Source organism: Myotis nattereri, assembly GCF_964212035.1.
Source record: "Myotis nattereri genome assembly, chromosome: X".
Taxonomy (NCBI): domain Eukaryota; kingdom Metazoa; phylum Chordata; class Mammalia; order Chiroptera; family Vespertilionidae; genus Myotis; species Myotis nattereri.
Window position 1 is genome coordinate 34,470,054 of NC_138078.1, and position 27,296 is coordinate 34,497,349.

The 27,296-nt window shown below is 39.6% G+C and overlaps 1 protein-coding gene across 1 annotated transcript in view; it reads left to right on the plus strand.

The window, feature by feature from the left end:
• The window catches only part of HDX (highly divergent homeobox), a 151,321-nt gene that overhangs the window by 86,646 nt on the left and 37,379 nt on the right, over nt 1-27,296 (plus strand). Inside the window, exon 6 of the mRNA XM_081081491.1 lies at nt 22,703-22,910. Within this exon, the coding sequence (XP_080937617.1) occupies nt 22,703-22,910 (208 nt within the window). The remainder of the gene's footprint in view (nt 1-22,702; nt 22,911-27,296) is intronic.

A 27,296-nucleotide genomic window follows, 5' to 3' on the forward strand; every position in this document is an offset into this window, starting at 1 on the left:
ATCATCTTAAATGAAAGCTTTAATAAATATATGAGGTTATGTAAATAATAGCATCAATAAATTTTAAAAATAACATATAATAGGAGGAAATATGTTCAAATCATATGTCTGATAAGAAACGTATATCCACACTATATAAAGAACTTTCACATCTCAATAATAAAAGGCAAATGATGCAATTTTAAAATAACCAAAGAATTTGAATAAACATTTATCCAAAGAAGATTTACAAATGGTCAATAAACACACAAAAAGATGTTCAACATTACTTGTAATTATGAAAATTAAAACCACAATCAGATACCACTTAGTATCTACTTTGATAGCTGGAATAAAAAAGACAGATAACCACTGTTACATAGGAGGTAGAGATAATGGAACCATTACACATTTCTGGTGAAAATGTAAAATGTTTTAGTCACTTTTTAAAACCATTCTCTAAAATTTTAACAAATTAATTATATAACCGAGAAATTACACTCTTATGCATATAACCCAAAGAAATGAATCACGTGTCAACTTAAAAACTTACATATGGATTTTCTTAATAGTGTTATTCATAATAACAAAGAGTAGAAAAAAAATGTTCAAGTTAATGGGTTAACAAAATGTGACATATGCCTATAATGGACTATTATAGAGCTGTATGAAGAAATTAAATACTGAAATATGCTACAAAATAGATAAATCTTGACAGCATTATGCTAAGTGAAAAAAGCTAGTCACAGAGGACCACATATTATCCTATATAGTAAAGAGTTAATATGCAAATGGTTGTCACACCATCACACCTGAACAGCTCAGACCCTCAACACTGAGGAGAGAGGAATGGGGACCAGCCAGGCACAAATGAGCTCATGATAGAGGAATGGGGACCAACCAGGCTGCAGCCCGGGAGAGGGTCAAGCCGCCTGCTCTGTGGTCCTGGGTGCCGGTGGCTACGTCTGTGCCTGTGGCCTGGGAGAGAGACAAGCCACCCATCCCATGGCCCCAGGCACCAGCTGCTGCACCTGTGCCTGTGGCCCGGGAGAGGGACAATCCACATGCCCCACGGTCCTCGTGGTCCTGGGCGCCAGCGACTGCATCTGCACCTGTGGCTTGGGAGGACAAGCCACCCACCCCATAGTCCTGGGAGCCAGCTGCTGCACTTGCATCTGTGGCCCGGGAGAGGGACAATGCACACACCCCACGGTCCTTGTGGTCCGGGGTGCCAGCAGCTGCATCTGTACCTGTGGCCCAGGGGAGGGACAAGCTGCCTGCCCCACAGTCCTGGGCACCAGCTGCTGCTGCCCAGGTTAAGCCGCCTACCCATGGTCACCTGTGGCTGCTGCTGGCCCAGGTGAAGCCAGCCTGAGTAGTGGGTGCCTGCGGCCAGCCAGAGGGAGGGAAGCAGGGTCCTGGGTGCCTGTGCCTGGCCGGAGGAGGGAATCCTGGATTCTGGGTTTGTGGTGAGGCAGAGGTGGTTAGGGACAATCAGGCCAGCAAGGGAGCAGTAAGCGGCGATCAGGCAGGCAGGCAGGCAGGCAAGTGGTTAGGAGCCAGCGGTCCCAGGTTGTGAGAGGCAATCGGATATCCCCTAAGGGGTCCTGGATTGGATAAGGTACAGGCTGGGCTGTGGGACCCCCCTACCACCATGCATGTATTTCATGCACCAGGCCTCTAGTATAATTATATTTATATGAAATGTCCAGAATTGGCACATCTACAGAGACAACTTAGTGGTTGCCAGCAGCTGGGTGTATGGAAGAATGGGGAGTGACTGCTAAAGGGCAAAGGTTTTCCTTTTTACATGATAAAAATATTTTGGAATTAAACAGTGGTGATTGTTGCACAACTCTTTGAATATATTAAAAACATTAGCCGAGACCGGTTTGGCTCAGTGGATAGAGCGTCAGCCTGCAGACTGAAGGGTCCCAGGTTCGATTCCGGTCAAGGGCATGTACCTTGGTTGCGTGCACATCCCCAGTGGGAGATGTGCAGGAGGCAGCTGATCGATGTTTCTCTCTCTCATCGATGTTTCTAACTCTCTATCTCTCTCCCTTCCTCTCTGTAAAAAATCAATAAAATATATTTAAAAAAAAAACATTTTATTGTATACATTAAATGAGTCAATCATATTGTATTTTAAATATATCTCATGTACATTGTGTAAAAATTGCATGAGGTGATCTGAAATATGCACTGAATGGCCAGATTATTAAGACCAGATAGATTATTATGACCACCCCATCAGTACTTCGTTGGGCCACCTTTTGCCTTCAATACTGCGGCAATTCTTCCTGGCATTGACTCCACGAGATGATGAAAACTGATAATGCAAGAAATCTGATGCCATGCCTGATGAATAGCACTGTCAGTTCTGTGAGTTTTGATGGTTGTGGAACCAGCTGCCTGATGGCTCTTTTAACTTTGTCCCACAAATGCTCAATTGCTTTGCATGACTTTGTATATTTCATCCCATTCCCTTCTGGCCTGATGTGTTTCTGTTTAAAAATCAGTTGATAGTCTGATGGGAGATCCTTTGTAGGTAACTTTTTGTCTTTCTCTGGCAGGCTTTAAGATTCTTACTTTTTCATTGGTTTTTGCCAATTTAATTATAATATGTCTTGGTGTCAGTCTTTTGGCATTCATCTTGTTTAGTACTCTATCAGCTTCTTGAATTTGTGTGAGTTTTTTCTTCCCAATGTCAGGGAAATTTTCTGTCAATATAGCTTCAAACTGGTTTTATGGTCCTTTCTCAGTTTCCTCTCCTTCTAGTACCCCTATTATGCAGATGTTGTTTCATTCCGTGTTGTCCCAAAGTTCCCTCCTGTTTTTTTTGTTTTGTTTTGTTTTTTTTAATTTTTTTTTTCTAGTCACTGCTCTGTTTGGGTATTTTTTCCTACCTTGTCTTCTAGCTCTCTGATGCGGTCCTCCACTTCTTCTAGTCTACTGTTGATGCTTTCTATTGAATTCTTTATTACACCGATGTCATTTTTCATTTCTTCTTGGTTCTTCTTCATTTCCTCTTGGTTCTTACACATATTGTTAAATTTGTCTTACAACCTTCTCAGTGTCCTTATGACAATTGTTTTGAATTCTTTCTCTGACATATTGCTAAACTCAATTTCATTTACTTCCTTTTCTGGCGATTCCTCCTTTTTTTGATGCGGGCTGTTACTTTGTTTCCCCATGATTGCTCCTTTCAGGGTGTCTGGTTATGTAGCGCTCTCTCTCCTGCATGTTGACTTTCTCTAGGCGATATCTGAACTTTCCATCCATGGATTGTCTCACCAGCTGTGTTTAATTAGCCAATTCCGGGTGAGTGTTTTTTGATTCAGCTGTTCCTTTTATCTGCTCTGTGAGAAGGCCTTGGCAGGGCCTGTCCGCATATTCAGCACTGCTTTGTCTCCCACTGGACAGACTTTTTAGATGCCCGTAGTCAGGGAAACTGGAGTCTTGGTGATCGTGGGTTTACAGCTGAGGCATCTGGTCCCTGGGCATTGTGGTTGTAGGTCCCTGGGAGATATCTGAGGTCTCCCCTGTAGAAGGAAAGGCTTGGCTTCCAATCACAGCTGTTCTCCCCTTCAAGATGGCACAGTCCCTACAGCAGAGTCAGCTGCTCCGGGAGAGTTTTCAGTAGTAGTAGAGGCTGCCCGGCTATGGGATCCTGGTCCGCCATCCCCCTACAGTCCTATGGAATATGGCTGTCCCCCTCTCACAAATACAGACACCCCTGCACATCCACACACTCTGCTTTTGTTCTCTCACTCACACATTATCTTGAACCTACCATCCTGTCATCAGTCATCTTGGATCCACGTTTTCTATTTTTAAGGTGCTCAAACTCTAGCTAGAGGGATAACATGAGAATACAAATGACTGAAGAGAAAATGGAATAGAACTTTGGTATGAGGAGTCAAAGTAAAAGCCAAACACAAAGACAAAAAAGTGAAGAACACGTGTTTTTGTTGTAATTGTCACTTATTTTTATTTTTTAACTCAAAGTTATGCATGCACATAACTTAAGGACTCAAATTCTATAGAACTTGCTACAACAAAACAAAACAAAACAAAACAAAACAAAACAAAACACACAATATTTGTCACTCCTTTCCTCCTACCATTTTCCAATAGTCAGAGTCAACCACTTCCCGCTCTTTTAGGTGATTTTTTTGGTATATACCTCCATCTGTAAATAATGTGCTGTATTAATTAGTAGTAGGCTTGTTTGTGAGTAACAAAAGGACTCAGAATAACAGTTGCTTATACAAGGTATTTCAATTCAATGTACAAATTCAGGGATATTCAATTTAGAACTGACATAGCAGTTCTGCCCTGTGAAATCCTCAAAGACTTTGGTATCTTTTATCTTCCAATATGCCATCTCTATAATATATTCCTTGTCCTCAAGGTCCAAAATTAGGGCATGTATGGTCCAGGCAGCATGACAAAATTGGAGAGAAAGAAGAGGCAACAAATGTACCAGAAAGGGGATTCCCAGAAATTGTCACAAGACACATTCACTTACCTACCTTTGGCAATGACTTGGTCATACCTAAGTGCAAGGGTAGCTACAAATGCAGTTATATTGAGGGAAGCCAATATAAGTTCTTTTATTCTGGAAGAGAGAGAAGGCAGATATTGGAGAAAAACCAGCAGTTTCTCTCATATCTGTTTTTATCACTACTTTTTTTTTTTTTTTTTTTTTTTAGTGCTAAGCATTGTTGATTGATTTCCTATTATGAAATGTGAGGTTTTTAAAAATATATTTCAAAATATCTTATTAATTACCAAGTGTTTCACCTACACGTATACTTCTTATCTTCCCAGTATAATCCTATCTAATAAAAGAGAAACATGGTAATTGGCATAGGACTGCTACCCTTCCCATTGGCTAATCAGGGCAATATGCAAATTAACTGTCAGCCAAGATGGTGGCCGGCAGCCAGGCAGCTTGAAACTAACATGAGGCTTGCTTGCTTCAGTGACGGAGGACTCCAACGTTCCCCGCCTGCCACTGCAGGCCTCTGAACTACAAGAAACTATGTAACAAACATAGAAGCTAAACAAAACCCCAGAAACCTGCCGGGCTTCACCCAGCAGGATCGCAACATTGTAAGCAAAGGCCAGAAACCTACTTTCAGCAGCGGAGGCCTAAGAGCTGGAGCCAAGCCTCAAAGCTAAAGCTGGCCCAGAATAAAAAAGAAAAAGAAAAAGAAAAAAAGGAGCAGTTGGGAGCTTCAGTCACCCCCAGCCTGAAAACAACCATTAGCTCCTCACCCAGACTGGCCAGGCATCCCAGTGGGGACCCCCACCCTGAAGGGTGTGTGACCAGCTGCAAACAGCCATCATCCCCTCATCCAGGCTGACCAGGCACCCCAGTGGGGACCCCCACCCTGATCCAGGACACCCTTCAGGGCAAACCAGCTGGCACCCACCCATGCACCAGGCCTCTACCCTATATAGTAAAAGGGTAATATGCCTCCCAGCACTGGGATAAGCGGAGCCGGGATCAGCGTGACAGGGGGCAGCGCCCAAATCCCCTGATCGCCCTGCAGCTCTGTGTGTGACAGGGTGTGGCGCCCCAACCCCCTGATCGGGCCTGCTCTGTGTGTGACAGGGTGCAGCGCCCCAACCACCCCCCACGGGCCCTGCTCTGTGTGTGATGGGGTAGAGCCATAACCTCCCCATCTGCCCTGCCCTGAGTGTGAGAGTGGTGGTACCCCAATGCCCTGATCAGCCCTGCTCTGTGGGTGACAGGGGGCTGCGCCCCAACCCCCTGATTGGCCCTGCTCTGTGTGTGACAGGGTACAGAGCCCCAACCCCCCTGATGGGCCCTGCTCTGTGACAGGGGGAAATGCCCCAACCCCTTGATTGGCCCTGCTCTGTGCATGACAGGGGGTGGCGCCGCAACCTCCCCATCGACCCTGCCTTGAGTGTGACGGGGGGCGGTGCCCCAACTCCCCAATCGGCCCTGCTCTGAGCCCGACCAGGGGCTGCACCTAGGCATTGGGCCTGCCTTCTGCCACCCGGGAGCAGGCCTAAGCCAGCAGGTCGTCATCTCCTGAGGGGTCCCAGACTGCGAGAGGGCACAGGCCGGGCTGAGGGGCCCTCTTCCCCCCCAAGTGCACAAATTTTTGTGCACCGGGCCTCTAGCTATTTTATAATTTTGATTAGTTTGATATTCAATGTTTCTGTAAATGTTTTTCATATTTGAATTATGTAGTATAATGTTATTTGTCCTTTTCTGCATAACATTGTATTGTTTCCTCGGAGCTCGTTATTTACTTAGTTTTTCTAAGTTTGCTTGCTTGATTTTCTATGTACTTACTATTAATTTATCCTCAAACCCTTCCACAGTTGTATGTATATCCTCTCAATACATTTATACACATGTGGCAGTGTAACAATTTTATCATCTTGAAGAATCCTCTCCTGGAATAGTATAGTCTCCTCCAATCTGGATTGGTTACTCTGCAACTGGAGCATAACAGTTACCTTGAGATTTCCATTTTTAATATTTTAGTCCAATAGCTTTACTTTCAGTAAAATGTTCCCATTTTTTTCCTTTATATTGAATTTAATGGGGCAACACTATGTAATATATTTCTACAGATTTCAGGTGTACAGTTCTACAGCACACCATCTGTACACTGTTTTATGTGTTCACCATCCCCAATAATGTCTCCATAACCAGTTATCTCCCCCCCCAATACCTTCCCCACTCCCACCCTACTACCCCTCTTGGCAATCACCACACTGTTGTTTGTGTCCATGAGTTTTATTTTGTTTTTATTTTATGTTTTTATGCTCAATACCTCCACATCCCGGCTTAGTTCATTTTGTTTATTAGATTACATACATCTTCTTTGAATAATTCTCAAGGTATGCTGTGCTGTTGCAAAAGGTATACTCAGGTGTTCTTTTAATTCTGAAGTATATTTCCTGGCTTCTTTTTATTTTATTTTTTGTTACTCTTAAATCTTTATTGTTGAAACTATTACATATGTCTCCTTTTTCTCCCATTTACTTCACCCAGCCGGCCTCCACCTCCCAGTCCAGGTCTTCATCCCCCTATTGTCTGTGTCCATTGGTTATGCTTACATTGGCTGATCTCTATCCCCCACCAACCCGCCTCTGCCTTCCCTCTGAGGTTTGACAGTTTGTTCAAAGCTTCTACGTCTTTGGATCTATTTCTCTTCATAAGTTTACCAGTAAGTTGTTCATTACATTCCACAAATGAGCAAGATCATGTGATACTTATCTTTCTCTGACTGGCTTATTTTGCTTAGCATAATACTCTCCACGTCCATTCATGCTGATGCAAAAAGTAAGAGTTCTTTCCTTTTTACAGCTGTGTAGTATTCCATTGTGTAGTTGTACCACAATTTTTTAATCCACTCATCGGCTGATGGGCACTTAGGCTGTTTCCAAATCTATGAAGATAGGGGTGCATATATTTTTCCTGATTGGTGTTTCTTGGGATATGGTCCTAGAAGTGGGATTACTGGGTCAAATGGGAGTTCCATTTTTAAATTTTTGAGTAAACAACATACTGTTTTCCAGAGAGGCTGTACCAGTCTGCATTCCCACCAGCAGTGTACAAGGGTTCCCTTTCCTCCACATCGTCACCAGCACTTGTCCTTTGTTGATTTGTTGATCATAACCAGTCTGACAAGTGTGAGATGGTACCTTATTATCATTTTGATTTGCATTCCTCAGATGATTAATCACTTTGATCATTTTTTATATGCCTCTTGGCCTTCTGTATGTCCTCTTTTGAGAAGTGTATATTTAGTTCCTTTGCCCATTTTTTAATTGGATTGTTTATCTTCCTTTTGTCAAGTTGTATGAGTTTCCTATAAATTTTAGAGATTAAACCCTTATCAGATGTATCATTGGCTAATATATTCTCCCATGCAGTGGGCTCTCTTGTTATATTGCTGATGGCTACTTTTGCTGTGCAGAAGCTTTTTATTTTGATATATTCCTGTTTGTTTATTTTCAACTTAGTTTCCATAGTCCTAGGAGATGTATTTGTAAACATATTGCTATGATAGATGTCTGATATTTAGCTGCCTATGGATCATTCTAAGTTTTTATGTTTTCCCATCTTACATTTATGTCTTTTATCCATTTTGAGTTTATTTTTGTATAAGGTGTAAGTTGGTGGTCTAGTTTCAATTTTAGGGGCATATATTTGTCCAATTTTCCCAACACGATTTATTGAAGAGAGTGTCTTGACCCCATTGTATGCTCTTGCCTCCTTTGTCAAATATTAATTGAACATAATGGCTTGGGTCAATTTTGGGGTTCTCTGTTCTGTTCCATTGGGCTATAAGTCAGTTCCTGTGTCAGTACCAGGATGTTTTGTTTACAGTAGCTTTGTAGTATAACTTGATATCTGGTATTGTGATCCCTACAATTTTGTTCTTCTTTCTCAGGTTTGGTGTGCCTACCTGGGTCTTTTTTTTAATTACATATAAATTTTTGGAGAGTTTGTTCTAGGTCTTTGAAATATGCAGTTGGTATTTTAATGGCGATTACATTGAATCTATAGATTGCTTTGGTTAGTATGGACATTTTAATGATGTTGATTCTACCAGTTCATGAACACAGAATTTTCTTTCACTTGTTTATATCTTCCTCTATCTCTTTTTTCAATGTCCCATGGTTTTCCAAGTACAGGTCTTTTTCCTCCTTGGTTTTTTTAATCCTAGATATCTTATGTTATTGTAGTTGTTGCATTGGTAAATGGGATTGTAATGGAATTCTTTCTGTTAGTTCATTATTGGTGTATAAAAAATGTCATAGATTTCTGGGTGTTAATTTTGTATCCTGCTAGATTTCCAAATTCATTTGTTAAATCTTGTAGTTTTTTTTTTTTTTTTTTATGGAGTCTTTAGGGTTTTCTATGTACAATAACATGTCATCTGTGAATAATGACAATGTTACTTCTTCTTTTCCAATTTGAATGCCTTTTATTTCTTCTTTTCTGATCGCTATGCCTAGCACTTCCAGTACTATGTTGAACAAGAGTGGTGAAAGTGGGCATCCCTGTCTTGTTCCTATTCTTAGGGGAAATAGTTTTAGTTTTCACCCATCCAGTATGATATTGGCTGTAATTTTGTCATATAAAGCTTTTATTGTGTTGAGGTATGATCCTTCTATTCCCACTTTGCTGTGAGTTTTTATCAAAAAAAGGGTGTTGGATTTTGTTTAATGCTTTTTCTGCATCAATTGATATAATCATTTGCTTTTTGTCTTGCAGTCTGTTAATGTGCTGTATTACATTTGTTGATTTGCAGATATTGTACCAGCCTTGCATCCTGGGAATAAATACCACTTGGTCATGATCTTTCTAATGCATTGCTGTATGTGATTTGCTAATATTTTGTTAAGGATTTTAGCATCTATGTTCATCAACAATATTATCCTGTAATTGTCATTCTTTGTAGTGTCTTTATCTGGTTTTGAGATTAGGGTATTGCTGGCCTCATAGAAAGAAAGAGCTTGGAAGTGTCTCTTCCTCTTGAAATTTTTGTAATAGTTTAAGGAGGATAGGTGTTAGTTCTTCTTTTTTATTTATTTTTTTTAAATATATATTTTATTGATATTTTACAGAGAGGAAGGGAGAGAGATAGAGAGTTAGAAACATCGATGAGAGAGAAACATCGATCAGCTGCATCCTGCACATCTCCTACTGGGGATATGCCCACAACTCAGGTACATACCCTTGACCGGAATCGAACCTGGGACCTTTCAGTCCGCAGGCCTACACTCTATCCACTGAGCCAAACCGGTTTCAGCGTTAGTTCTTCTTTGAATGTTTAGTAAAACTCCCCTGTGAAGCCATCAGGACCAGGGCTTTTGTTTGCTGAAAGTTTATTGTTGTTGTTTTGTGTTTTGTTATATATATATATATATATATATATATATATATATATATATATATACTGCTTCAATTTCATCAGTAGTTATTGGCCTGTTCAGATCATCTGGTTCTTCCTGATTGAGTTTTGGGAGATTGTATTTTTCTAGGAATATGTCCATTTCATCCAGGTAGTCATGTTTATTGGAGTAGAGTTGTTCATAGTATTTTTTGAAGATCCTTTGTATTTCTGTGGGTCTTTTGTTTCTGATTTTGTCTATTTGGGTCCTCTCTCTTTGTTTCTTGGTGAGCCTGGCTAAAGATTCATCAATCTTGTTTATCCTTTCAAAGAACCAGCTCTTGGTGTTATTGATCTTTTGTATTGCTTTAGGTCTCTATGTCATTTCTTTCCACTCTGGTCATTATTTAATCCCTTCTACTTACCCTGGGCTTTTCTTGTTGTTCTCTTTCTATTTCTTTAAGTTGTAGGGTTAGATAACACACATATATATTTTTAATACCTTTAACCATTGTTCTCCCAGCCCTCAAACCCCCTCCTCTCTGACAGATGTCAATCTGTTCTATGCATCTATGTTTCTGTTTCTATTATTTGTTAAATTATTCTGTTCATGAGATTCCACATATTAATAAAATCATATGGTACTTCTCTTTCTTTCACTGGCTTATTTCACTTAGCATAGTAATCTATATGTCCATTCAGGCTTTGGAAAAGGTAAGTTTTCCTTCTTTTTTATGACCGAGTAGTATCTCATTGTGTAAATGTACCTGGGCTTTTTTATCCACTCATTTACTGATGGGCAATCAGGCTATTTACAGATCTTAGCTATTGTTAATAACACTGCAATGAACATATAGATTCATATATTCTTTCAAATTAGTGTTCCAGGTTTCTTCAAATATATTCCCAAAAGTGCAAACTCTGAATCATAAGGAAGTTCCATTTTGAATTTTTTTTCCAGAAAATTTCATACTGTTTTACACAATGGCTGCACCAATCTGCATTCCCACCAACAGTGTATGAGGGTTCCTTTTTCTCCACATTCACACCAGCATTTATTATTTGCTGATGTATTGATGATAGCCCTTCTGGCAGGCATGACGTGATATCTCATTGTGGTTTTAATTTATATGTTCCTGATCATTAGTGACGTTGACCATTTTTTCATATATCTATTGGTCATCTATGTGTCCTCTTTGGAGAAGTATTTATTCATGTCTTTTGCCCCCATTTTTTTTAATTGGGTTCTTTATCTTTTCGGTGTTAAGTGATATAAGTTCTTTTTCTACTTTGGAAACTAACTCCCTATTATTGTGTTATTGGTGAATATGTTCTCCCATATAGTGAGTTCCCTTTTTATTTTGTTGATAGTTTCTTTTACTGTGCAAGAGCTTTTTTAGTTTGATGTAGTCCCATTTGTTTTTGTTTTCTTTTTTTCCCTTGTTCAATAAGACATATCAGCAAAAATATTGCTAGGAGTGATGTCAGATTTTACTGCCAAGGTTTTCTTCAAAGGTTTTTATGGTTTCACAACTTACATTTAAGTATTTTACCCATTCTGAGTTTATTCTTGTGTATGGTGTAAATTGGTGGTCTAGTTCCATTTTTTGCATATACCTTTCCAATTTTCCCAACACCATTTATTAAAGAGACTGTGATTACTCCATTGTGTATTATTTCCTCCTTCATCAAATAGTGATTGACCATAAAGGTATGGGTTGATTTCTGGCTTTCTGTTCTGTTCCATTAATCTATAGTCTGTTCTTATGCAATTTCCATGCTGTTTTGATTACAATGTCCTTGTAATATAGTTTGATATCACATAGTGTGATACCTCCTACTTTGTTTTTCTTTCTCAAGATTGTTGAAGGGGTCTTTTGTAGTTCCACAGAAATGTTTGGAATATTTGTTCTAGTTCTATGATATATGCCACTGGTATCTTGATAGGAATTGTGTTGAATCTATAGTTTGCTTTGGGTAGTATGGAGATTTTTGTTTTTTAATGCTCACCCGAGGATATGTTGATTGGGGAGAGAGAGGGAGGGGGAGAGAGAGAGAGAGAGAGAGAGAGAGAGAGAGAGAGAGAGAGAGAGAAAGAGAAACATCTAATGGTTGCCTCCCATACATGCCCAGGGAGCAAAAGCCTGGGTATGTTCCCTGACTGGGAATTGAACCTATAATCTTTTAGTGTGTGGGACCACTCTCAAATTAACTGATCTACCCAGCCAGGGTAGATAGTATAGAGATTTTAATATTATTAATTCTTCCGATTTATAAACATGGTATGCACTTCCACTTATTTGTATCTTCCTCATTTTTTTCTATATTTTTTGAGTACAGGTATTTTAGTCCTGCTATACAACAAAATTTCACATAACCATAATGTTAACACCGCATATTACTTCACGTTCACCATTCTATAATTGTACATTTCTCCTTAGAAGGGTGTAAGAAAAGTTGAAGATAAATAAAACATGGTTTCTGCTTTTTGTTCTCTTTTTTCTTTTTAAACATGTATGACAAAAAGTAAGTAAGAAACACTCCAAGGAAACTAGTATATTCTTCCTTCTGCTCACACCCTCATTTTCACAAGGATCAGTAACTAAGATTAATATAAAAAAAAGAAGCCTCTGCCTTTAGAATTTGATAAATCTCAGTATTCAAAGATAGGAAATAGAAAAAGTACATTATAATTTAATGGAGTTGTAGTAAGAAATTGCAGTTTTTAATTTGTCTGATTTCTAGCCCTCTCAGGAAGGCCATGTAATGGAAACTTGAAATGGAACCATACTCTTTAAAGTAGCATTTGCCCTATGGGAGAGATTAGTAAGGACAGGAAAAATAATATCCATAAATTGTTTTTCTCTTTTACTGAGTAATTTTTACTTGGTGATTTTTACAAAAGAAAGCATGTGTTGCAGGTTTCACATTTAGCTACCTACATCCAAGGTATTAAATTTCCTGCATTTGAAGTGGAAATACCCCCCAACAAATATTAAAAATATATGTATTTTCTTTGAATAACTGACTAGTTCTTCTGTTTTGACCTGCAATCTTTTTGAAAAATCTTACAAAGTATAAAGTAAACTATACTCATGGTTTTTTTTTTTATTTACATTAGAGGATATGTAAGGTGGCTTTGTAGTTATAGGATCTTATTGTATAGAAGAAATCCTACTTGATATATAAAGAAAGCTTATACCATAATCAAATTTAGAGCTGAAATTATAAAATGTTTTTGAGTGGCTTTCTACACTAAAAGAGAAAATGCAGGTTTTAAGAATTCTTCTTGCATGAAAAAAGAATCCTTGCACTTTTTAAATTGGCATGACAAAGCTATCATAGTTAGAAACTCTTGTCATGTCAGATGAGGTTTTTGATAATTACATGAGAAACTTCAGAATAAAATTGGTTTGAGACTGCTGCTTCCAAAAAGATGAAGTACACATACTTTTCCATATACTTCCCAGTAAAGAAAACTAAAACCCTGGACATTATCTATTAAAAAAATAAGAAGACTGTTGAGATTGGAACTAAGAAATCACATAAATCTCACCTGTTAGGGAACACAGGACCCAAGGAATGACACAGTGTTGAATTCCTTGAGTTTTCTTTTCCCCACATACCTCATATTGGATATTAGAAAAGTTGGCAACCCAGGAACATAAATGTGTGCAAACAAATAAACCAAAAGATCCAAGGAAAGTCAGTTATCTCTTGCCACAGAACCAGGAAAAGGGCAGCTAGGCAACAAAGAAAATCTTTAGACAATAACCTCTCTACTGTAGCCACACAGCACAGAAACAAAACTTCAGCCACACCACACCCCTACCTGAAAAGGTCAAGTAGAGGGCCTATTCTTGTTCCCTTACTAAGCTACCACTAGATGCTCCAAACACAAAAAGAGTGGTGTCAAAGAAAAAGTGCAGAGCAGTGCATTTAAAATCTCTCCTTCCCAGCCATGTCAATAGATTACTTTCAACTCCATCCCCACCTAGAGATAATGAGGATCTCCCATTTCACTTTTTATTGAGATAATGTTAGAGGATGTCTATGGAAATATTGGTAGCCTAAATCCTTCCAACAGTACAAAGAATATCTTCCTTTGTCTGGTGTCAATGTAAGACAAGTATAGAACCTGGATTTCCACAACCTTGTGAAAGTCTGTCATAAAATAGCTACATGATGTTTAGATTGATATCTATATAATTAAATCCTAGAGCAACCTCTAAAAATGTTATGCAAAGAGACACAGAAAAAAACTCTATAGATAAACCAAAATGTAATACTAGGATTTATTATGTACAATACCATGCCATCTGCGAATAATGACAATTTTACTTCTTTTTTTCCAATTTGGATGCCTTTTATTTCTTCTTCTTGTCTGATCACCATGATTAACACTTCCAGTACTATGTCAAACAGGAGTGGTGAGAGTGAGCATCCCTGTGCTGTTCTGTTCTTAGAAAAAATGGTTTTAGTTTTTGCCCATTGAGTATGATGTTGTCTATAGTTTTATCATATATGGCTTTTATTATGTTGAGGTATGATCCTTATATTCCCATTTTTTTTAAGGTTATTATTTATTTTTTTATTTTTTATTTTTGCTTCTTTTTTTATTAATAATTTTTATTTCTTGAAGTATTATAAAGAGTATTACATATGTCTCCTTCCCCCCCCCCCTTGACATTCCCCCGGCCTCCCTTACCCACTAGTGTCTTGTGTCCATTGGTTATTCTTATATGCATGCATATAAGTCCTTCGGTTGATCTCTTAACCACCCCCCCAAACCCTCCCCAGGCTTCCCACTGTAGTTTGACAGTCTGTTCAATGTTGCTCTGCCTCTGCATCTACCCCTGTTCATCAGTCTATACTGGTCCCCATTATTTGTTTCAACCTCACCAGGGCCATCCCAGCCTCACTGGGGCCGGTTCAACCTCACCAGGGCCATCCCGACTGCACCGGGGCTATCCCTACCACACCGGGGACATTTCCGCCTCACCAGAGCCATCCCAACCTCACTGGGGCCTCTTTGGCCTCACTGGGGCCATTTCAACCTCATCGGGGCCATCCTGACCTCACCAGGGCCGTCTTGACCTCACCAGTGCTGTCTCAACCTCAGCGGGGCCATTCTGACCTCACCGGAGCCGTTTCGGCCTCACCGGGGGCGTCCCAACCTCACCGGGGCCATCCTGACCTCACCGGGGCCATTTCAACCTCACCCGGAGCCGTCCCGATCTCATCTGGGCCGTCTTGACCTCACCAGTGCCATACCTCACCGGTGCCATCTCGACCTCACCGGGGCTGTTTCGGCCTCACTGGGGCCATTCCGACCTCACTGGGGCTGTTTCAACCTCATTGGGGCCGTCCCGACCTCACTGGGACAACAGGAAGTTTGGCACTCTGTCTCCTGCTGGGCGGCTCCCCACCAGACAAAATCTCCAGGCGTTCCTAGTGGTTGAACATCCGGCACACCTGCTAGGACTTCGCCCTCCACCAAATGTACAGACTGCCCGTCTGCCATCCCCCAGCGTCCCACGCGAGACTGGAACTGGTGGACGTGCTTGTGCGCGTGCTGGTACAGTGGTTCCACTTCGCTGGCCCAGCCGGGCCCAGCCCCGGCCTCCCATGAACCCGACTCCACCCCCTGAGCACGTCCCTCCAGTATGCAAGGAGCCGAAATCTGCAGCCTGCTGGGTTGGGCTCTGTAGTTGGTGCCTCTGCACATCCTACTCAGTCTCAATGCTCTTCTTTCTTTCCTTCCAGTTGTAGAGCTTCCACTGTGCCAACTTTCCCATGGTTCTGAATGGTGGTTGTTTGTCTTATAGTTGGTGGTTTCAATGATCTTGTGGGAGGCAGCATACACAGGTCTACACCCTATGCCGCCATCTTGGTTCTTCTTCTTCTATTCCCATCTTACTGAGAGGTTTTATCAAGAAAGGGTGCTGGATTTTTTCAAATGTTTTTTTCTGTATCACTTGATATGACTATATGGTTTTTATCTCTCAATTTGTTTATGAGATGTATCACATTATTTGATTTGTGGATATTATACTATCCTTGCATCCCTGGAATAAATCCCACTTGGTCATAGTGTATGATATTTCTAATGTAATGCTGGATCCAAATTGCTATAATTTTGTTGAGAATTTTGGCATCTATGTTCATCAGGAATATTGGCCTATAATTTTCTTTCTTTTTTTAATTAATAAATCTTTATTGTTTGGATTATTACAAATGTTCCTCTTTTTTCCCCCTATAGCTCCCCTCCACCTGGTTCCCACTCCACCCAATGCCCTCACCCACTGCCACTGTCCTCATCCATAGGTGTAATGTTTTTGTCCAGTCTCTTCCCGCACCCCTCACACCTCCTTCCCCCCAAGAATTGTCAGTCCACTCCCTTTCTATGCCCCTGCTTCTATTATATTCACCAGTTTATTCTGACTTAATTTTTAGGTTCACTTGTTGATAGATATTTATTTGTTGTTCATAATTTTTATCTTTACTTTTTTCTTCTTCTTCCTCTTCTTAAAGAATATCCTTCAGCATGTCATATAATCCTGGTTTGGTGGTGATGAACTCCTTTAGCTTTTTCTTGTCTGTGAAGCTCTTTATCTGACCTTCAATTCTACATGATAGCTTTGCTGGGTAGAGTAATCTTAGTTGTAGGTTCTTGGCATTCATCACTTTGAATATTTCTTGCCACTCCCTTCTGGCCTGCATGGTTTCTGTTGAGAAATCAGCTGACAGTCGTATGGGTATTCCCTTATAGGTAACTAAATGTTTTTCTCTTGCTGTTTTTAAGACTCTCTCTTTGTCTTTAGCCCTTGGCATTTTAATTATGATGTGTCTTGGTGTGGTCCTCTTTGGATTCCTATTATTTGGGGTTCTCTGCACTTCCTGGACTTGTAAGTCTATTTCTTTCATCAAGTAGGGGAAGTTTTCTGTCATGATTTCTTCTAATAGCCTTTCAGTATCTTGCTCTCTCTCTTCTTCTGGCACCCCGATAATTTGGATGTTGGTACGTTTGAAGTTGTCCCAGAAGCGCCTTACACTATCTTCAAATTTTTGCATTCTTTTTTTCTTTTTGCTATTCCAGATGGGTGTTTTTTGCTTCTTTGTATTTCAAATCTTTGACTTGATTCTTGGGATCCTCAAGTCTGCTGTTGGATCTCTGTATATTATTTTTAATTTAAGTCAGTGTATGTTTAATTTCTGACTGGTCCTTTTCCATTTTTTTGGCATTCTCATTAAGATCCTCAAAGATCTCACTAAGTTTCTCGGAGGTTTGTAGAAGGTTCTTGAGTAGCCTTATAACTGTGGTTTTGAACTCTATGTCCTCCATTAGTTTGCTTTCCTCCATTTCTTTCATTTGTGATATGTTTCTTTGTCTCTCCATTTTTGGCTGACTGTGAGGATCCACTGTGTCTACAGTGGAAGAACTGCTGTGCTGGAGACACCCTTATGGGGTAGGACTTGCTTCAATGGGTCTTTGGTGCTCACTGAGTCTGCTTCTTGAGTGTGTCCCTTATGAATGTGGGGAGTTGAAATCTGGTATCTCGCCAGGTGTACCCTGGCTCCTGGATCTCCAAGTCAACCACTGTGTGGGTCCACCCAGCAGGAGCTACAACGATACCAGCAGATTTCTCCTCTTTGTTTGGGGTTTGGAAGTTTTGGAGCTCTCTGACCCAGCTGCAGTTTGTTAGGTTAGGCTGCAAAAGCGCAGGTGGTTCCTTCATGCCACTGTGCACAGCTTGGACGGGGATGCAAATTTAGTGGGGCAGGATCTCAGAGAGTCACCAGGGCGGAGCAAACAACAATGGCTCTCGTCAGCCTCTCCGTGACTCCACGTCTCTGTGTCCCCCAGTCCCTCTGCATCCCCGAGTCCCATGCCCCCACAGCAACAATGATCCCTGCGAGCAGCTCTGCGAGAAAGCCACCCTAGCTTTCCGACCCACTGGAAGACAGTTCAGTTTCTCCCCATAGAAGTCTGGGACGCCAGAGTCTCGCCACAAATGAGTTCAGTGCATTAGGAAGCTTGTATCTTTCTTTGTATTGTCTTTATCTGGTTTTGGGATTAGGGTAATGCTGACTTCGTAGGAAGAGCTTGGAAGTGTGCCTTCCTCTTGAATTTTTTGGAATAGTCTGAGGAGAATAAGTTTTAGTTCTTCTTTGAATATTTGATAAAACTCCCCTGTGAAGCCATCTGGTACAGGGCTTTTGTTTGTTAGAAGTTGTTTGATGACTGCTTCAATTTCCTCCATAATTATTGGTCTATTTAGATTTTTTTTTTACTCTTCCTGATTGAGTTTTGGAAGGTTGTAGATTTTTAGGAATATGTCCACTTCTTTTAGGTTGACCAGTTTGTTGGAATAGAGTTGACCACAGTATTTTTGTTTTTTATAATTCTTTGTATTTCTGTGGGGTCTGTTGTTATTTTGCCTTTCATTTCTAATTTTGTTTATATTGGTACTCTCTCTTTGCTTCTTTGTGAGCCTGGCTAGAGGTTTATCAATATTTCTAATCCTTTCAAGGAACCAGCTTTTGGTTTCATTAATCTTTTGTATTTTTTTGGCTCTATGTCATTTATTTCTGCTCAGATCTTTATTATTTCCTTCCTTCTGCTCACTCTCGATTTTTTTTGTTGCTCTCTTTCTAATTTTTCAAATTACAGAATTAGGTGATTTATTACCAGTTTTTCTTGTTTATTTGAAGTATGCCTGTAATGCTATGAACTTCCCTCTCAGCAGTGCTTTCACTGTGTTCCATCAAAAACTACTAGAATTAATAAATGAATTCAGCAGTGTAGTAGGGTACAAAATTAACACCCAGAAATCTATGGCTTTTTTATACACCAATAATGAACTCACAGAAAGAGAAACTAAAATAAATACCATTTATCATTGCAACAACAACAAAAATGAAGATGCCTAGTAATAAATTGAACCAAGGAAGTAAAGGATCTATACTCAGAAAATTATAGCACACTGAAAAAAAAAGAGATAGAGGAAGACATAAACACATGGAAGAACATACCATGTTCATGTTCATAGAATCAACATCAGTAAAGTGTCCATACAACCCAAAGCAATCTATAGATTCAATTCAATTCCCATTAAAATACCAAAGCCATATTTCAAAGATCTAGAACAAACTCTCCAATAATTCCTCTGGAAAAAAAAAATACCCCGAATAGCCAACAGCAATACTGAGAGAGAAGACCAAAACTGGAGGAATCACAATACCAGATATTAAGCTATATTACCAAACCACGGTCTCCAAACTGCCTGGTACTGGCACAGAACAGACATATAGACCAATGAAACAGAACAGAGAAGCCAGAAATTGACGCAAGCCATTATGCTCAATTAATATTTGACAAAGAAGGCAAAAGCATACAATGGGGTCAAGACAGTATCTTCAATAAATGGTGCTGGGAATTTGGTCAGATACATGCAAAAAAAAATGAAACTAAATCACCAACTTAAACTATACAAAAAACAAAGTCAAAATGGCTAAAGGACATGCTAGTAAATGTAAGATGGGAAACCACAAAAATCCTACAAGACTCCATAGACAGCAAAATATTGACATATGTCATAGCAATATCTTTACTGATACAACTCTTTAGGCAATGGAGACTAAGGAGAAAGTAAACAAATGGGACTACATCAAAATCAAAAGCTTCTGCACAGCAAAACAAACCATCAATAAAACAACAAGAAAGCCCACTGCATGGGAGATCATATTTGCCAATGCTATATCAGATAAGGAATTAACTTCCAAAATTTACAGAGAACTCATACAACTTAAAAAAAGGAAGATAAAAAACCCAATCAAAAAATTGGCAAAGGACCTAAATAGACATTTTTCTAAAGAGGACATACAGAAGGCCGAGAGACATATGAAAATATGCTCAGTCACTAATCATCTGAGAGATGCAAATCAAAGCAACAATGTGATACCATCCACACTGTCAGAATGGCTATCATCAACAAATCAACATATGACAAGTGCTGGCAAGGATGTGGAGAAAAAGGAACCCTCTTGCACTGCTGGAGGGAATGCAGACTGGGGCAGCCACTGTAGAAGACAGTATGGAGTTTCCACAAAAAATTAAAAATGGAATTTACATTTGACGCAGTAATCTCACTTCTAGGACTATATCCCAAGAAATCAGAAACACCAGTCAGAAAAGACATATGCACCCCTACGTTCATAGCAGCACAATTCACCATAGCTAAGATTTGGAAACAGCCTAAGTGCCCATCAGCAGATGAGTGAGTTAAAAAACAGTGATGCATCAACACAATGGAATACTATGCTACAGTAAAAACGAAGGAATTCTTACCATTTGCAGCAGCATGGATGGAACTGAAGAGCATTATGTTAAGCAAAATAAGCCAGTAGGAGAAAGATAAATATCACATGATCTCATTCATTTATTGAATATAATGAACAACATAAACTGATGAACAGAAACAGAGCCAGAGACAGAGCAGCATCGATCAGACCGTCAAACCTCAAAGGGAAGGTAGGGAAGGGTGGAGGTAAGGGGCAGAGATTAACCAAAGTATTTGTATGCATTCATATAAGCCTAACCAATGGACACAGACAATAGGGGATGAGGCTATGAGTGGGGGGGGGGGGTGAGGTGGGGAGTAATGTGGCGATAAGAACACATATGTAATACCTTAAATCAATAAAAAAATAATAAAACAACTGTGGTACATCTATACAATGGAATACTACACTGCTATAAAAAGGAAGGAACTTTTACCATTTGCAACAGCATGGATGGAACTGGAGATCATTATGCTAAGCAAAATAAGCCAGTCAGAGAAAGATAAACATCACATGATATCACTCATATGTGGGATATAATGATCAACATAAATTGTTGAGCAAAAATAAATCCAGAGACAAATTACAGAGGAAGTAGGGGTGTTTAGAACTCAACCAAAGGACTTGTATGCATGCATATTAGCATAACCAATGGACACAGACACTGGGGCACTGGGGGCTTGCCCTTGGGCATGGGAATGGGTGGGGGCGTTAATCAGGGAAAAAGGAGACATATGTAAAACTTAAGACAATAAAAATGTAACATGCAAAATTCTATGTAATAAAACCCTAATATGCAAATAGACTGAATTGTGGAATGCCTGGTGGAACCACCAGTCACTATGATGTTCACTGACCACCAGGGGGCAGACGCTCAATGCAGGAGCTGCCCCCTGGTGGTCAGTGCGCCCTCACGCAGGGAGCACTGCTCAGGCAGAAGCCAGGCTCACAGCTGGTGAGCGTAGTTGCCATGGGGGGAGCCTCTCCCAACTCTGCGGCAATACTATTGAGCAGGGGCAGTGGGCACATCAGGCCAGGATGAGCGCCAGCAGCTTGGCGTCCGGCCCCAATTCGGGCTTCTCCCTGGCCACCTGATGCTTGGCACACTGCTACATCCCCCGAGGGGCCTGGACTGAGAGATGGATGTACAACTGCCCGCTTAGGCCCGATTCTGGTGCTATTCTCTTAAGAAGGCAGGCAGTCTGAACAACTCAGTGACTCAGGGAAATGCGGGGAACTCAGGGTGAGCCTGCCTCCATGCTTGACTCACCCATTCGATGGTGTTCACAGGACAGACCATGGTGTCCCAGCCTGAGCATGTGCAGCAGCTGCTGAAGCTCAAGCAGCAAGCTGTGCAGCAGCAGAAGGCCATCCAGCCACAAGCTGGCAGGCAGACATCCTCCGAGGGGTTCCAGACTGGGAGAGGGAGGAGGCCAGGCTGAGGGACCCTCCCTCCAGTGCATAAATTTTGTGCACTGAGCCTCTAGTAAATATATAAATTAAAAATTAACAGTCACATGCTATATGGCTCCATTTATATAACATTCTCAAAAATATAGATTATTATTTGTCAGGTGTTGGAAATGGTAAGAGGGAAGGGAAGAACAATGGTGTGATAAGGGATCACGGAATTGTATACACATATTTTGTAATATGTTTCCTGTTTTTGTTTTTATGCTATAATTATGTAAAATGCTAATTGGAGGCAACTGAACGAAGACCTATCTCTTCAACTTCCTGTCACTTTAAACTTATTTTATTTTTTAAAATATATTTTATTGATTGTTTACAGAGAAGAAAGGTGAGGGATAGAGAGTTAGAAACATCAATGAGAGAGAAACATCGATCAGCGGCCTTCTGACACCCCCTATTGGGGATGTGCCTGCATCCAAGGTACATGCCCTTGACCAGAATCGAACCTGGGACCTTTTAGTGCGCAGGCCAATGCTCCCACTGAGCCAAACCAGTTAGGGAAAACTTATTTTAATGTAAACATTTTTTAAATGGTTCTAAATCCAATAAAATGAAAATTTAGAATACATGAAATACCCAGGTAACCATCATGGAGTCAAAGTTAATAGAAACCACATTTTCACCTATAAAGAGCAAGATTCAAAATGGGAGATGAATTATGATTTCAGCTATATGTGTGGTCCCTTTAGAGAAGAAACCAATTAAAGTTCCTTTTGAAAGATTTGGTGGATTATTTTCTACAGAAATAAATATATAAATCAAAATGCATTCTTCAACATGTTTCTTGAAAGTCTGAATATTTAAATAAATGCCATCTTTCTGTTAATAAGATATGTAAAAATTGAAAACAATTATTTTATTTTAACTTATTGAGCAATAATAAAATTTCATTATTCTAGGTACCTATTTAATTCTTTTAATCATGTTTTATGCAGCATCCATTAATTATTTTAATGATTAGACTGCTAAGTTTCCATGTTTACAAAGCTTCCTCTTGTATTTCTCTTATAAAGACTTGGATTGGGAATCGAAGAAGAAAGTATCGTTTAATGGGGATTGAAGTTCCACCTCCAAGGGGAGGCCCTGCTGATTTTTCTGAGCATCCAGAGTCTGGTTCTTTGTCTGCAATCACAACAAGAGAGGAAGCTGGTCCTGAAGTAGAAGAAGATAATGACAGAAATGATGAAGCATCCATCTGTTTGTCTGAAGGAAGCTCTCAAGGTATTTTATATGCTGCACATCCTAATTATAGCTTTTGTAAATTTGATACATTATTAGTTTATTTTCAGCTTACTGGACTTTAAATCTAAACTCAAAATATTTGGTCAAACATATTAAAAGAAATGGATTTATTTTCTTCTATGTTTCAATGATACATATATATTTAAAGTATATCCTTTTATATACATATACATAGTAAAATGAGTACTAAAATAAGCTAATTCACATATCCTCAAATAGTTACCTTTTTGTTGTGTATGGTAAGAACACTGAAATTTAATCGATTAGCAAATTTCTAGTAATCAGTATAGTATTGCTAATTATAATTGTGTGTTACTTTAAATCTCTAAACTTATTCATCCTATGTAATTGAAACATTATACCCTTTAATAATTATCTCCCCATTTTCCCCACCTCCCCACCCTGGTAACTATCATCCTACTCTTTGCTTGTATGCATCTGACTTTTTAAAATCCCACATATAAGTGAGATCATGCAGTACTATTTTTTCTGTGTCTATTTCAATTAGCATAATGTCCCCAGTTTCATCTGTGTCTTTGCAAATGGCAGATCTCTTTTTTACAGTTGAATAATATTCTATTATCCTATCTAATAATAGACAAACAAGGTAATTGACCATACCTTTGCTACACTTCCCATTGGCTAATCAGTGAGATATGCAAATTAACCACCAACAAAGATGGCGGTTAATTTGCATATGTAGGCGGGAAGCAGCAGAACGAAGACTAAAGGCGGCTCCGGCCAGAGCAGCGATCATAGCGGGTCAGCTGAAGCAGCGATCATAGCGAGTCCGGCTGGAGCTGCGATCATAGCGGCTCTGGCTCGAGCAGCAAAGGCTTTGAAGGCGGCTCCAGCTGCAGCAATGATCAAAGCTGCTCCAACTGGAGCAGTGATCAAAGTGGCTCTGGCCAGAGCAGCAAAGGCTTTGAAGGCGGCTCTGGCCGGAGTGAAGGCCTGGGTCCCCGGTGCTGAAGGAAAACCAGTGCAGGCAGCCAGGGGAAGGGAAGGCCTATTGCATGAATCTTTTCATGCAACAGGCCTCTAGTCTATAATAATAAAAGCTCAATATACTAATTAGACTGGATGTCCTTCCAGATGAATCCAGGGCTGTGAGGGAAGCCCAGGTCCCAGGTGCCTGCTGGCGGCCAAAGAGAACACTGGGTCCCAGGTGCCAGAGGGAAGCTGGTGTTGGCAGCCAGGGGAAGGCCCAATGCATGAAATTCATGCAAGGGGCTCAGCCTTTGCAGCCCCAGCTTCATCTGGAAAGACATCCAGTCTAATTGGCATATTATGCTTTTATTATTATAGATTATATATAAATTTATGCATAAATGTATAAAAATATATAAATTTATTTACCTATTCATCTGTCAACAGACACTTAGGTTATTTTCATATCTTAGCCAATGTAAATATTGCTGCAATGAACATGGAAGTGAAAATACCTTTTTGAGGTACTGATCTAATATCTTTGTTTACATAATCAGAAGGGGGATTGCTAATGTTTTGAGGAATCTCCATACTATTTTTCATAATGGTTGTACAAATTTACATTTCCACCAAGAGTGTACAAGGGTTCCTTTTCTCAATATCTACACCAACATTTGTAGTCCTTTTTTTAAAAAAAATAAATTCTTTATTATTTAAAATATTACATAAGTCTCCTTTTTCTCCCATTGACCTCTCCCTGATCGCCTCCACCCCCAGTTCACCCCCTAATCTGTGTCCATTGGTTATGCTTATATGCATGCATACAAGTCCTTTGTTGATCTCTTACTCCCTCAGCCTCCCCTCCTTTCTTCATAGGTTGGACAGTCTGTTTGATGCTTCTTTGCCTCTGGTTCTACTTTTGTTCATCAGTTTATGTTGTTCATTAGACTCCACAAATGAGTGAGATCATATGATATTTATCTTTCTCCTACTGGCTTATTTCGCTTAGCATAATGCTCTCCAGTTCCATCCATGCTGTTGCAAATGGTAAGAGTTCCTTCCTTTTTACAGCAGCATAGTATTCCATTGTGTAGATGTACCACCGTTTTTAATCCACTCATCTGCTGATGGGCACTTAGGCAGTTTCCTAATCTTAGCTATTGTAAATTGTGCTGCTATGAACATAGGGATGCATATATCCTTTCTGATTGGTGTTTCTGTTTCTTGGAATATATTCCTAGAAGTGGGATTACTGGGTCAAATGGGAGTTCCATTTTTAATTTTGTAAGTAAACGCCATACTGTTTTCCACAGTGCCTGCAGGAGTCTGCATACCAACCAGCAGTGCACAAGAGTTCCTTTTTCTCCACATCCTCTCCAGCACTTGTCATTTGTTGATGTGTTGAGGATAGCCATTCTGACAGGTGTGAGATGGTACCTCATTGTTGTTTTGATTTGAATCTCTTGGATGATTAGTGACTTTGAGCATGTTTTCATATGTCTCTGGGCCTTCTGTATGCCCTCGTTCGAAAAGTGTCTATTTAGGTCCTTTGCCCATTTTTTTTTCCTTTATTTTTTTTTTGTGTGTGGGGAGGGCTTGCCCTTTACCCATTTTTTGATTGGATTGTTTGTCTTCCTTTTGTTAAGTTGTATGAGTTCCCTATTAATTTTGAAGATTAAACACTTATCAAAGATAACATTGGCAAATATGTTCTCCCACGCAGTGGGCTTTCCTGTTGTTTTGTTGATGGTTTCTTTTGCTGTGTGGAAGCTTTTTATTTTAATGTAGTCCCATTTGTTTATTTTCTCCTTAGCTTCCATTGCCCTAGGAGTTGTGTCAGTAAAGATATTGCTCGACAAATGACTGCTATTTTGTTGCCTATGGCTTCTTCTAAGATTTTTATGGTTTCCCATCTTATGTTTAAGTTCATCAATTTTGAATTATTTTTGTGTATGGCATAAGTTGGTGGTCCACTTTCATTTTTTCCATGTATCTGTCCAATTTTTCCAACACCATTTATTGAAGAGACCGTCTTGATTCCATTGTATGCTCTTGCCTCCTTTGTTCTTCTTTCTCAAGATTGCTGCAGCTATTCAGGATCATTTTTTGTTCCATACGAATTTTTGGATAGTTTGTTCTAGGTCTTTGAAGTATGCTGTTGGTATTTTAATGGGGATTCCATTGAATCTATAGATTGCTTTGGGTAATATGGACATTATAATGATGTTGATTCTACCAATCCATGAACATGGTATATTCTTCCATTTGTTTATGTTTTCCCCTATCTCTTTTTTCAGCATCCTGTAATTTTCTGAGTACAGGTCCTTTACCTCCTTGGTTAAATTTATTCCTAGGTATCTTAATTTTTTTTGGTGCAGTGATAAATGAGATTTTTTTTAGTTTCTCTTTCTGACATTTCATCATTTGTGTATAAAAAAGCCATAGATTTCTGGGTGTTAATTTTGTATCCTGCTACATTGCCAAATTTATTTATTAAGTCTAGTAGATTTTTTATAGTCTTTGGGGTTTTCTATGTACAGTATCATGTCACCTGTGAATAATGACAGTTTTACTTCTTCTTTTCCAATTTGGATGCCTTTTATTTCTTCTTCTTGTCTGATCGCTATGGCTAGCACTTCCAATACTATGTCGACCAGGAATGGTTAAAGTAGGCATCCCTGTCTTGTTCCTGTTTTTAGGGGAAATGATTTTAGTTTTGCCCATTGAGTATGATGTTGGCTGTAGATTTATCATATAAGGCTTTTATTATGTTGAGATATGGTCCCTCTATTCCCACTTTGCTAATAGTTTTTATCAGGAAAGGGTGTTGGGTTTGTCAGATGCCTTTTCTGCATAGATTGATAAGATTATGTGATTTTGTCTCTCAATCTGTTTATGTGATGTATCACGTTTATTGATTTTCAGATATTATACCATCCTTGCATCCCTGGAATAAATCCCACTTGATCATGGTGTATGATCTTTCTATGTAATGCTGGATCAATTTGCTAGCATTTTGTTGAGGATTTTAGCATCTATGTTCATCAGGGATATTGGCCTGTAATTCTCTTTCTTTGTGGTGTCTTTATCTGGTTTTGGGATTAGGGTAATGCTGGTTTCATAGAAAGAGCTTGGAAATGTGCCTTCCTTTTTAATTTCTTAGAATAGCCTTAGAAGGACAGGTTTTAATTCTTCTTTGAATGTTTGGTAAAATTTCCCTGTGAAGCCATCTGGCCCCAGGCTTTTGCTTGCTGGAAGTTTTTTGATGACTGCTTCAACTTCCTCCTTAGTTATTGGCCTATTCAGATTTTTTGATTCTCAATTGAGTTTTGCAGGGTTGTAGTTTTCTAGGCCTATGTCTATTTCCTCCAGGTTGCTTAGTTTGTTGGAATAGAGTTGTTCATAGTATTTTTTTACAACCCTTTGTATTTCTGT